The following is a 13,467-nucleotide window of genomic DNA, read 5'->3' as shown; positions in this document are numbered from 1 at the left end:
TACTAAGAACCAGAGATAAGAACCTTAAATACCTCGTCCGCCTTGCTTCCGTATTTCAATCGCTTCCGCTTAACTCCACCCTACATCAACTTCCGCTTTACTTAAGCCTCCACACACTGATAAAGTTTTTTCAATCTTTTCCAAGCTATTTAGAGCATCTATGCTATTTATTTTATCCAAGTTTACCAGACCTAAATATAGCACCGCAATAAATGACCACAATGGTCCCTGTCGTAAATTACTCTTGTATTTACCCGCAATAAATGACCCCGTTATTCCAAGATAGGGCTTGTAAATCACGTCACTAACAATTACCGCCGCAAAGGAGCGTTCTAGTATCTTGATATTAATGGTTTTGGTCTTTGTTTAGTGATTAATCGCGAAATAATTTGGCATTATGGGGAAAAATTACTGTCTTTAAAACAGGCAAAGCGTTTCTCATGCGTGGCGTGCCAAATCAAAGCTTTTAACTAGGTGACGGTATGTTTATGTAAAGGCTTTTTAGTACTATGACTCTTGAGTCCTCTCAATATGGGGGAACATCGGCAAAAAACAACAACAGGATGCATAATGTACAAGCTCTATAGGGTAAGGTTAAGCTAAGACTAATGTCTATACAGGACTCCATAGGGGTAAGGCTAAGGGCTAACATCCAGGCTGTCACCCTAGAATCAACTGATAAAAAGACACACAGACACTTTCTCTAAAAGGCTTGCTTTAAAAAAATATTAAAAGAGTACACACAGACGATAAAAAATGTTGTGAACCAGGAGTAACCCAAGAGACATGTACATCTTGGTCAGTAGACAGCCTCATCCAGGTTTTCATCGCTGTCACCTCCATTGTCTTCTCCGTTGTCAAAGTAGGACATGATGTAGTCCGTTCCCTGGAGACACAATATTATGATGTATTGTATAGTACCTATTAGAGTGTTTAGTGTTGTTAAAGTGTTGACCTATTTCAACACTTTCAGGAAAACTTCTGGATCCTTCCTCCTGGAACCTATTTTCTTATAATTTTGGGTCAAAGGGATTAATGTTGACAACAATCTCTGAAATCGGTCGCATGACTTCTCCTTGAGCGAAACTTTTTTGGCATCAGTTTATTTTGCTGTATGGATCCCTTCAATAATGAGGCAATACAAACTTTAAGACGATGATTATCGACAGTGTGCTATTGCCCCAAAGTATTACATTGAAGCCTGTTACTCAATACTAAAGGGCTGATTATAAATCATGCAACGCAAGGGGGTTAAGGACCCATTACGTCCGTGCGGACCCTCCTTGCGTCCACCGCAATGGCCTGACGTGCGCCTCCCAAAACCTGTAACCTTCCATTGAGGCGACGCAAAAGGAAGGGCTGTGATTGGTCCGCTCACTAGAACCATAAAGGTTCACGACTGCGTCAAAGCGTCTGCATGGTCATTGCGTTGCGTGAATGTGGAACCATAATCAGCCCATAACCCAATACTAACCGTAACCCGAAAATAGTTGTCCGCATTAGTCCCTTAGACCTAAAATATTTGGAAAATAGGGTCCAGGTTGAGCTGTCAAGAAGTTTTCCTTAAATACACAATACATATTAGGATATATATATATATATATATACATGTAGCATCATACTTACACTTCAAAGCTAGGGTAGGATATTTGGCGGAACCAGCCAGAGTAAGCTAGATTTAAAAAAGTATCAAACCGAAAAAATGCCCACCCCTTCCTTGAGGCCACCCTGCCTACGCCGCTCCCCTTAAACACGTGACTAGTTTGCTTACTATAGCAACAGGTCTGCTTAGCCATGTGGAAGACTGCTTGTGCGCAATGATTGCACGGGTAGAGTGGGTCAGGTAGCCGAGTAGGTAGCTCGAAGGACATGTAAGCCATTCAATCACTGAGTTTTTTTGTTGGAGCTTTTGATTTGTCGATTGCGATCGGGATGTAAAACACCTGGAACAAATATATTGCCTACGCAACCTAAAACCATATATATTAGAACATTTATGTATGTATTAATAATTGGATATACCTAACTCAACCCCTATCCCTGAGTGATATGATACATTTGCATGCATGTCACCTCCTCAAGCTCCTCCTCTTCGTACTCCTCCTCTCCTTCTGTCCCCTCCTCCTCCTTCTGTTTCTTCTTCGCCTCGTCCTCATCCTCATCCTCTGAGCTGCCGGCCTTCTCACCCTTCTCGAGCGCCTTGAATAGAAACATACATCCCATAATAATAATCAGGGAAGGCACCACTTCTCAATGGCAGAAAAAAAATAGGGAAGGAGGGAGCATAGACATTTTTGGGGGCCTAATGTTTGCATATAACTGTTGGGGCCGTTTAACATTTGACCATTTAATGGATGATCGGTAGATCATCAATGAAAGGATTAGAGGGTTTATAGGCAGATAGGGATGCAATTGTTACATCCCTATTATATACAGTTATTGGTAGAAATAATATAATTTTTAAAAGGATTTACCTCCAGCTTTAACAGTACATCTTCTTTCTTACTGAGGTTGTGATTGGCTGAACTTCTGTCCATGCGATCAACAGGAAGAGAAACCCCTGCAGAAGGTATTGGACAAACGTGAATGTAAACACATTAATAAAGATCCTGTATTGATAATGCAATGACAGCAGAGATTTACTATGATCCAATAGAAACAGAAATAGATATAGAAGAAAGGTTTTAGCTTGCATCAGAGCTACCTGATATGAAAAACAAATCTGTCATTCCAATGTAGATGCTAGCTGACTTTACCGGGTAGAATGTCTGAGTAGTTACAGACCTATATATTATGTATATGTATGTATATATATATAATTGTACTTACGGTTCTCCACAGGCTTTCGGACTCTGATACGAAGTTCTTTAGGCAGCCGACTCCAGTCTTACACACACACACACACACACACATTTGAAAGATAAATAGTGGTACATACTACAGAAGTTGACATAGAAATCATGCTGTGTCAGTGAGATTTCCAGGGGAATGTTTGTATTTATTTATTTTACATAATAAATATATAATATTTATTCATTTATATTTTTTCGAGGGTCTATAAATGTGCTTGAAACATTTTGGAAGTATTGTTTTTATATTGCATTATAGCACAAGCCAAATTGGAAAAGAAGAAATAATAAAGTGAATATAGTAATTGTATACTCATAGTAATACAGGAGTCGTATAGAAGTAATAGTAATACCTGGCTTCCAGTCTATCACGTTGTCCGCAGGTTCCCCACTGTGGTACTTATCAGAGTAGCGCTCCACGTCTGAAATACAGAAATATTAAGTATTCTTAAAGTATTCCTCTTTATTACAGTAGTATTCATAGTATATTACTGAAGTACTCATAATACTTGAAGCGGCAGTCACATTATTCATTTTCATGACTGCAGTACTCGCAGTATATTACTACAATACTCACAGTAATTAACTGCAATATTCTGAGTATATAACTGCAGTATTCACAGTATATTACAGTAACAATTACAAACAATCTTCTTTTATGGATTAAAGTGCTCCACCTATAGTGATACATCTATAAATCTGTCCCCCTATTTACCTGTCTGTCTGTGTGGCTTCCTCTCTGACTGTGTGTCTTCCTGTCTGTGTCTGCCCGCCTTTGTCTAGCTGTGTAGGGACCCCGTCCACACAAAGCCGATTTTTTTGGTGAAACCGCAGAAGTCTTGTCCGTTTCGGGCGACCGTTCAGACGGAGCCGGCGAATCCGGTGCCCGAAACCGCACATTTCTGAAACCACCCTCGGAGGTGGTTTCAAATCTATCCGGACCTATTCGGTTTCGTGTTAGGATTCGTGTGGACGCCTGAAACGCAAACGATGACGTCGTTAGCCCCCCCACCAGCTGGGGGATGTCAGAGTTGCGTTTAATTTTTTTATTTATTATTTTATTTGTATTCTTTTTGTAGCTTTAAATAAAGCCCCTTGATCAATTTAATTACTAACTGTGCATTAAAAAGTATTTCTGCTCAATGTAAAAGGTTGAATCTCCTCGTGACTGAATGTTTGGCTTGAATGTTAGGCTTGATGCGCTCCACTTTTTTCTGCGGAGAACCAGCGCCTTGAATATTTACTACAGTGTCTCTACAGCTCGATGCGGTTTCGCAATGACTCCGTCATTACGGAGTCATTCCTGAACCACATAAAAAAAACGGATCGTTTTCGCCCGTTTCGGCTCTGTGTGGACGGGGCCTAAGTCTACCTGTCTGAAGCCTCTATTCTGTGTCTACTTTTCTCTGTGTCTACCTGTTTTTCTACTGTCTGTCTTTTAGTACCTGTCTGTGTGTCTACCCGTCTGTGTGTCTACCTGTCTTGGGAGCAGCAGGTCTGATATAGAAGGGCAGGGTTTTCATGGCTCCTCTGAACTCTTGTTTCAGAGCCTGCATGTACTCGGCCTCCTCGCCTGTCGCCAGGGGAACCGGCTTGTGTTCCATTGGCTGCAACCCAAAAAGAGGATCAATCAGACATGGAATCATGGCGTCTACACATTGTATTATCATAGCTGAGAATTATCATAGCTGATCATTATTATGGCTGATCATTGTCATAGCTGATCATTACTATGGCTGATCATTATCATAGCTGATCATTATCATAGCTGATCATTATCATACAGGTTTTAATCATGGATATAAGCATAAAGTGGGAAGTGCCCTAAGCCTGTGATTGCATTGGTAATAGCCCAGTCCACGTACTGGGAATAGACCCATTTATGTACTGTGAACAGACACCTCTACATACTGGGAATGGACTCATCGGTGTAATTGGAACAGACCCCTCTACATACTGGGAATAGACCCCTCTACATACTGGGAATAGACCCATCTACGTACTGGGAACAGAGGTGTTGGTTGCAGAATGGATGGAGGGAGCCCTTCTCCCTTGGCGAAGCCCATAGCCTCGATGCTGAAGGTCAGGTTTGAGCGTCCCCGACCGCGGCCGCGACCCGCCATGCCGCACCCCTCTTGGGAAGAAGCAGAATGTCAGTACTGACGCTATTATACTGTCTGTTGCTATTATACCGTCTGTGATTGTAAAACTGTCTGCTACTGTCAGTACTTTACTATCATACATACTGTCTGTTGCTATTATACCGTCTGTGATTGTAAAACTGTCTGCTACTGTCAGTACTTTACTATCATACTGTCTGTTGCTATTATACCGTCTGTTATTGTAAAACTGTCTGCTACTGTCAGTACTTTACTATCATACTGTCTGTTACAATCATTCTTTCTGTAACTATTATACTGTCCGTTACTGTCTGCTTCATACTATCTTTTCCTGTTACGGTCAGTACTGTACGGTCAGTACTGTCTGGTCAGTAAGTACTATATATTTGTTTCATACTCTCTGGAACTATCATACTGTACATTACTGTTAATCTGTCTGCTACTGTCAGTAAAAGTTATAGTTTATGCTACTGTCTTTTACTACTGTCTGTTACGGTCAGTATTTTCCACCGTCCACTTCGCTAAACATGTTATGTGAGAGCATGAATCTTGACTTATAATACATATAATGTTACTGTTTTATTATATTGCTGAATATCTAGTCCAACCCAAAGTTTGCAAACAATAGTGACTTCAGCAGCCCTGTTAAAAAGTAATTGGTTTCCTCATATCTCCAGCCACTTAGCGAGGTCGTTTACGTTACACATCTAAACGGGTAATAACATGCATATAAAGACGAAGAATAATTATATATTAATATAAATAGTAACAATAAGAATAAGGGTATTTACCTTTGCTAGCTGTTGCTAATCAGTTCGATCCAACCGCTAAAAAGAACACACAACTTTATAATCCCATCATAATTATGTCTTAAGACAGTAATATCTTACATCACAGTCAAACCAGTTGAGCAGCAATATTTTAGAATTGCAATGAAACCAGTTAAACAGTAATATATCGCCAATACAATAAGAGTACTGAAACAGTACAAACCTTGCAAAATAAATCTAACAAAAAGACGGAGACTATATTGTTGTTTATACGCATGGTTCCTGATATATGAATATGTGTGTTATTCTGCCCCCTGTTGGTACGGAGTCCCACGACACCATCTCTACATGTAGTCGATCCATAATGTTAACGGCTTCAATCCATATAATTCATGAAGAGATTCGGGGGTCGGTATGCAGTGACATAATGAGTAGTTATTTTTAGTTAAGAAGCTGTTGAGGATTTCAGAATGTGTATGGGTTATTATTAGGGAGATCTTTTATTTATTTTTTGCAATTTTGACTTTTTCTAGAATACCTATTTGTTTATATTCAGGAAAAATCGATGTGACTCGCTCTCTCTTTCTCTCGCTCTCCATCTCTCTTCTCTCTCTCTGACTCTCTCCACCTATCTCTATCACCACCGCTCTCTGCATCTCTCTCTCTCCCGCTCTCTCTCCCTCTCCTCTCTTGATCTCCCTATCTTCACCTGTTTCTCTCTCACACTATACCTGTATCCCTACCACTCCAAACTCTCTCTCTCTCTCTCTCTCTCTCTCTCTCTCTCTCTCTCTCTCTCTCTCTCTCTCTCTCTCTCTCTCTCTCTCTCTCTCTCTCTCTCTCTCTCTCTCTCCTCTCTCTCTCTCTCTCTCTCTCTCTCTCTCTCTCTCTCTCTCTCTCTCTCTCTCTCTCTCTCTCTCTCTCTCTCTCTCTCTCTCTCTCTCTCTCTCTCTCTCTCTCTCTCTCTCTCTCTCTCTCTCTCTCTCTCTCTCTCTCTGTGTGTGCATGTGTGTTAGGAAGCACGTGTTGTCGTAGGAACGCGTCTGTCGGAATCTAGCGAACCAGTTGCCATAGAAACTGTGTTCTATAATAGCAACAGTCACTATATACCCCCTAAAAAAAACCTACCTTGAGGAATTTTGTGATGGCTACTGACTTATAATAATAGTATTGACAATAATAATAATACTAATAATAATACTAATAATACTACTACTACTACTAATAATAATAATGCGAAGAATAAAAACAACTAGTAATAATAGTAATGATATTGTTAATTTAATAATAACAATTATAATAACATTTAAATAAATACGTAGGATAATTATAATTATCAGTAGGCCTATATTATTATTACACATAAACACACACGCACGCGCACACACACACACACACACACACACACACACACACACACACACACACACACACACACACACACACACACACACACACACACACACACACACACACACACGCACGCACATGCACGCACACAACCGCGCGTACTTTCACACATACACGCACACGCACTTCAAACCTGCCAGTCAAACATTCCGATTATCATTGCAGTTCTCCGCGAGCTCCTTGTGAATTCAGTGAGTGGGCGCGAGAGAGCGTCTGATCCAGCGGCTCCGCCCCCGCACGCGCGGGCACGCAGAGACACAAACGCACACACACACACACACACACACACACACACACACACACACACACACACACACGCACACACACACACGAACGCACACACACACACACACACACACACACACACACACACACACACACACACACACACACACACACACACACACACACACACACGCACACACGACGCACACACGCACACACAGGCGCGCGCGCACAGGAGAGGAGACGGAGTGGATGTAATGGCAGCGCGGTAAGGTTTTATATTTAGACTTTCTATAATGATAACATATAAACTGTATATTATGAAAACATATGAACTGCATGCTATATATAGTCTCTATATACAGGCCTATTATGATAAAATCAACGGTATGCGCTGAAGAAATCACAGCAGGTAAATGAGACTATACAGACTTCTAGCTATCTGTTCAAATAACACAACGTTAATTGTCTTGCTGTTCTGACCAGGGAAGAGATCCGATGAATTAGCTTTTAGAAAAAATGGAAAGGGAAAAGCCTGAGCGCATCGATGTGTATCGTTATGTCTCGATATTTCTCTATGTGTATCGTTATGTGTCTCTATTCCATGTACTTACTTCCTCTGCAGTGAAACCAAACGAACGACTGCTTGGGAATATTGATCTGAATAAAAGGCAACCAAGTGATTGGGAGCAATGTTGAAAATTGGGCTTATGTAATTGCAGATATGCAGCCAAAACAAGCTGCCACAAACACTAGACCATGAGAGCCTACTTTTATATACTTAATGTATATTTGCTACCTTTTGTTATATTTATATATATATATACATAATAATAATAATAATAACACCTATTTTTAAAACATATTTTTGTAGTTGTGTAACCTGCATGCCAATCTGCTTGGAGGACCACAGCAGCCACTGGTGGTAGATGCTATAGGTGCTAACTCTAAATGCTTTAGATGCTATCTCTAGATGCTTATTTCAGATGCCAACTCTAGATGCAGAAGATGCCATCTCTAACCGCTATTTATGCTATCCCCATAGGCAAACCATAAATGCAGGTTCTAAATGCTAAATTTGCTATATCTAGATTCTAATATTATATATATATATATAATTCTAGATGTTATAGTCCTAGCTGAAGATGCTATGTATAGATGCTATATATACTATATCTAAATGCTATCTATAGATGCTATCAAGAGATGCTAACTCTAGAGGCTATCTCTAGATTCTACATGTACTCTCTCTAGAGGCCAACTCTAAATGCCAACTATCTCTATCTACGCTACAAGTTCTGAATATCGACTTTGTTTCCTCCCCAAGGTCATGTGCCGTCCCCTGGAGCGTGAGTCGGCAGTGCTAGGCTAACGCCCGGAGGACTGCGGGGACCATGGGGGATGGAGAGGGCAATGCCCTCCTCAAAGCCGTCTTCCAAGGCAAGCTCAGACTCACCCGCCTGCTGATAGAGGGCGGGGCTTACATCAACGAGGGCAATGAGCGCGGGGAGACCCCCATCTCGGCCGCCTGCATCGCGAGCTACGACAACCCGCAGACCCGCAACAAGATGGTGCGCTACCTCCTGGAGAAAGGCGCCGACCCAAACATAGCGGACAAGAGTGGCCGAACCGCCCTCATGCACGCTTGCGCCGAGCAGGCGGGCCAGGAGGTGGTGTCGCTGCTCCTGGACAACGGAGCGGACCCCAGTCTGAAGGACTACTCCGGCTCCTCCGCCTTGGTTCACGCCATCAACAGGGGCGACCGGGACACCCTCCAGGTGCTGCTGGACGCCTGCAAGGCCAAGGGCAAGGAGGTGATCATCATCACCACCGACATGTCGCCCTCCGGCACCAAGAAGACCAAGCAGTATCTCAACTCCCCTCCCTCCCCTGCAATACTCGACAAGGCCTCCCCGACCTGCATGTCTCCATCCCAGGTGGAGGTAGGCACCTCCAACTCCCCGGGGACAGAAAAGGAAAAGGATGACGAAGGGATGTTCAGCTTTGCACTGGCCTTACCGTCAGTGCCGTCCCCGGCGGACCGCAGGCCTCCTCCCCGCAAGCTGCTGAAGAGGCTGAACTCTGAGCCTTGGGGACTCGTGGCCCCCACGGTACTGGGGGCTCTTGCTCAGGACAAGGTGGACGTTGGACTTAAAGAGGAAGCAGATGCGACCAGCCTGTTCGCCTCAGAACCAGACAAACCAGAACCGGATAGACCTCTGTTATGGCGGCGGCACAGCATAGAGACCCACGATCCCTGTTCACCAAAGCTCACCGATCGCTCCAGCTCCGAGGACTGGCCGACGCTCCCCAGTTCTTCCTGGGCGGACAAGGTCCAGCAGCACCAGAGTCTGTACCGCAGGAACACCGCCCCTGAGACCCAGGAAAACGCAGCCGCGGCCCCCAAGGCCCTTGTCCACCCCAAGCTGACCCGCATGGACCACTATGAGTCCGACAGCCACCTCTGCCCAAAGTCCATCCCGGGATCCCCAGACTCAGGAAGAGTGTCCGTGGAGAGGAGGCGCTTCAACGCCTCCCCGTTGTCCCTGCTCGCCTCCTCCTCCAAGGAGTCCCTGGAGAACATCCCCAACTCGGTGTCCCCGCTCAGCGTTCGCCGGCGGGCCCCGGGGTTGCTGGAGCGGAGGGGGTCAGGGACTCTCCTCCTGGACCACATCTCCCACACCAGGCCTGGCTTCCTGCCCCCCCTCAACGTCAACCCCCACAGACCCATCCCAGACATCAGGGTTCCCCCGTGCAGCGGGAAGATCCTGGTGCCGGTGGCCCCCGCCTCCCCCAAAAGAGGCCCCGACTTCAAGGTCAAGAAGAAACTGCTGCGGAGGCACTCCATGCAGACGGAGCAGATGAAGCAGCTCTCCACCTTCCAGGAAATCCTGGCTGAGAAGGTTGTCCAGTCAAACGCTGACTAGGAGGATCCTCCGGTCAAACGCTGACTCATTCAAGCAACGCATGTTTGGTAACTATAACTCCTAGAGGAGTAAGAGGGATAACCTGTACAACAGACTTCATCACGTCAATCATTTGAAAAAAAAACATTCAGCCTTGTTTTGTAAGTTGAGCTTTGCTGTCGGTGAGGTCACATTGAACCTAGAAGAGTTGAGAACAGTTGTGTGACTTATTTAATGTTTACAAATGCACAATTTGCACCAATGGCATTTCCATTTTTCAGAGTAAAAGATGTGAAAGGCCAATTGTGAAATGTGAAATGATATGAGCCAACAGACTTAGTACTTCAGCCCGGTATGCCACTGGTCTAATCTACCAAATCATTTGCGGAAATATATTAACATAGATTCAAATTTACGCATTGAGGTGTTTACAAGAAGAGCTATCTTTTGTTTATTAGTGGATGAAGTTATAATTATGATGTATGATTCATTATGATTATGATGTTGATTCCAATATGGAGTATTGTCAATCTATACGCTGAAATAATGTTTTACTGGTCTGTTCACTAAAACTGTCCTTTATCAACTGACCTCAGTTACACAGAACCTTTATTCAAAGGATGCTTCAGAGCTATGTAACATTCTGTCTGATCAGGCAGAGATTTCTTCTTAGAGTTCTTAGATATGTTACATCCTGTCTGATCACACAGAGCTATGTAACATCCTGTCAGATCACACAGAGCTATGTAACATCCTGTCTGATCACACAGAGCTATGTTACATCCTGTGAGATCACACAGAGCTATGGAACATCCTGTCTGATCACACAGAGCTATGTAACATCCTGTCTGATCACACAGAGCTATGTAACATCCTGTCTGATCACACAGAGCTATGTAACATCCTGTCATATCAGTCAGAGATATGTAACATCCTGTCTGATCACACAGAGCTATGTAACATCCTGTCTGATCACACAGAGCTATGTAACATCCTGTCATATCAGTCAGAGATATGTAACATCCTGTCTGATCAGGCAGAGCTATAACATTAGGCAGAGCTATTCAACATCCTGTCAGATCAGACAGAGCTATGTAACGTTGTGTCTGATCAAACAGAGCTATGTAACATCCTGTCGGATCAGGCAGAGCTATAACATTAGGCAGAGCTATTCAACATCCTGTCAGATCAGACAGAGCTATGTAACGTTGTGTCTGATCAAACAGAGCTATGTAACATCCTGTCTGATCAGGCAGAGCTATAACATTAGGCAGAGCTATTCAACATCCTGTCAGATCAGACAGAGCTATGTAACGTTGTGTCTGATCAAACAGAGCTATGTAACATCCTGTCGGATCAGGCAGAGCTATAACATTAGGCAGAGCTATTCAACATCCTGTCAGATCAGACAGAGCTATGTAACGTTGTGTCTGATCAAACAGAGCTATGTAACATCCTGTCGGATTAGCCAGAGTCGGCCGTCACACACAATGTGAAATCTGTCACCAGAGCCAGGTTCAGATTTCATGTTCCTGCAAAATATTATAAATACTTGTTGATAAAATGGCGCCGGGTGCAATAGAAGCCCCTTTTTTTTTTTAATGCTACGTAGCGGTTGCCAGTGAAGGAGTCTGTATTGTTTAGCTTGAAGAGATGAATGAATCCCAATAACAATGCTTTGCCAGCTCACATGGTAGCCCCACCTTCGCAATGGGTGTAATGAAGGCCAGCGAAGCTCTGGCTCTATTAAGATGCTAACTAAAGGATGAGGGAGGATTTAGATTGAAGACAAACTCAATTCATCCCCAGTGTCATTTGGTAATTGCAAGTAAACTCATAAGGCCATTACTCCTGTAACCTTTGAGAAACCGATTCCTGGAATATGAAGTTACCTGGCAAGGATTAGTTGTTGGAAGATATATTGATATGTTTTGTGGTTTGATTTAATTTGTTTGCATTACTTTACATAGTAAATTCCAAAGAAAGACCATGGACAACGAATGTTGATCCCACCAACCCTGAAAGAGACTGCTGTGAATTCCTCACAGACTGTATAAAGTGTACAGATGAGATAAACCTCATATTTTATGAAATACTGTATGTGCAATATAGGCGGTACTGTAACGATCCAACCAAGTGTCAAGTGTACTTTACGTTCACGTTTAAACAGTTGAGTTAAAATGGTTCACAAGTAGAACCTTGAGCTATGCTGAGAGATGCACCAACCATAGAACCCTAGTCTAATCTGGTTAGTGTACTCTACAGGTAACTTCCCATCATCTGGAGGTCCTGTTCTTAATATATTGTTAGTCTACCATACAAGTAACCAATCATCATCTGGAGGTCGTGTTCTAAGTATCTAATTTACTCTGGTAAAATATTCAAAGTGTCTGCTAAATTAGTCTAATCTACAGGTGACTAGCATCTGGAGCTCTGGTTGTAAACATTTGGTTAATATCCTCTACAGGTAACCCACTTTCAACTGGAGGACCAGTTGACAATATCTAGTGAATAATATACTGTACAGGTAACCAACCTATCATCTGGAGGTTCGGTTCTAAACACCTAGTCGGTCAATTATACAGGTAACCTATCATCATCTGGAAGGACTTGTTCTAAACACCTAGTTAGTCTATAGAACAGGTAACCAACCTATCATCTGGAGGTTCTGCTCTAAACGACTAGTTAGTCTATTAATCAGGTAACCAACCATCATCTGAGGGTCCTTCTCTAAACACCTAGTTAGTCTATTCCACAGGTAACTTACCATAACCCGGGGATCCTATTCTATACAACTAGTCAGTCTACTGTACAGGTAATCAACGATCATCATCATGTTGTGTTGTGGACTGCCCTGACCGTTCAGCAACATCTCCAACTGCTGCGTCCGAAGTGCTGAAGATTTGACTTTGTGCTGAATAAACGTCTGTAAATTACTTGAATTTTATGATGAATCTAAACAAAACGAAAACATTTTTTTGTATGCCTGTTATGAAGTAGTAAATTATATGTAGGTACTCTATTTTTTGTCTTTTACCCCAATTGTAATTTAATGTGGAATAAACGTCCATGTTCAGATGTATCAAACCAAAGCCTTGTCTTACTTTCTGTTGCGTTAAATACTTACATTCTGTTAGCACTTTCTTAATACTAATATTGGCGGATAATCTTGCATTGTGATTATTCG

The 13,467-nt window shown here is 42.8% G+C and overlaps 2 protein-coding genes across 3 annotated transcripts; one reads left to right on the top strand and one right to left on the bottom strand.

Annotated features, from left to right (window-relative positions):
* Positions 1–792: 792 nt before the first annotated feature.
* Positions 793–6,087, bottom strand: polr3glb (RNA polymerase III subunit GL b). Its single transcript, XM_060065432.1, has 9 exons — positions 5,963–6,087; positions 5,761–5,796; positions 4,853–4,983; positions 4,327–4,456; positions 3,203–3,271; positions 2,830–2,886; positions 2,475–2,560; positions 2,074–2,199; positions 793–886 (listed from the first exon to the last, which is right to left on the bottom strand). The coding sequence occupies exons 3-9, from the start codon at positions 4,970–4,972 to the stop codon at positions 800–802; spliced, it is 675 nt and encodes a 224-aa protein (XP_059921415.1). The 5' UTR covers positions 4,973–4,983; positions 5,761–5,796; positions 5,963–6,087; the 3' UTR covers positions 793–799.
* A 1,488-nt stretch (positions 6,088–7,575) lies between these two features.
* LOC132467929 (ankyrin repeat domain-containing protein 34A) lies at positions 7,576–13,372 on the top strand. Of its 2 annotated transcripts, none has more exons than XM_060065516.1 (2): positions 7,576–7,642; positions 8,702–13,372. In XM_060065516.1, exon 2 carries the CDS (start codon positions 8,769–8,771, stop codon positions 10,299–10,301), a length of 1,533 nt encoding a protein of 510 aa, XP_059921499.1. In that variant the 5' UTR covers positions 7,576–7,642; positions 8,702–8,768; the 3' UTR covers positions 10,302–13,372. The 2 variants fall into 2 exon arrangements, with proteins under 2 accessions (XP_059921499.1, XP_059921500.1); XM_060065517.1 differs by lacking the exon at positions 7,576–7,642 and adding an exon at positions 7,649–7,786.
* The last annotated feature ends 95 nt before the right edge of the window (positions 13,373–13,467 follow it).

The sequence above is a fragment of the Gadus macrocephalus genome, chromosome 11 (genome assembly GCF_031168955.1).
Source record: "Gadus macrocephalus chromosome 11, ASM3116895v1".
In the NCBI taxonomy this organism is placed as follows: Eukaryota; Metazoa; Chordata; class Actinopteri; order Gadiformes; family Gadidae; genus Gadus; species Gadus macrocephalus.
Note: the sequence above shows the minus strand (reverse complement) of the source record. Positions and strands in the feature narration are given on the sequence as shown.

Bases quoted from the DNA above. Each gene is read 5' to 3' on its own strand.
- polr3glb (XM_060065432.1), bottom strand. From the start codon at position 4,972: ATGGCGGGTCGCGGCCGCGGTCGGGGACGCTCAAACCTGACCTTCAGC. The intron at 2,887-3,202 runs GTATTACTATTA...TGTGTGTGTAAG, and splicing joins CGTGATAGACTGGAAGCCAG to ACTGGAGTCGGCTGCCTAAA. The intron at 2,200-2,474 runs GTAAATCCTTTT...TTTCTATTCAAG, and splicing joins ATGTACTGTTAAAGCTGGAG to GCGCTCGAGAAGGGTGAGAA.
- LOC132467929 (XM_060065516.1), top strand. From the start codon at position 8,769: ATGGGGGATGGAGAGGGCAATGCCCTCCTCAAAGCCGTCTTCCAAGGC.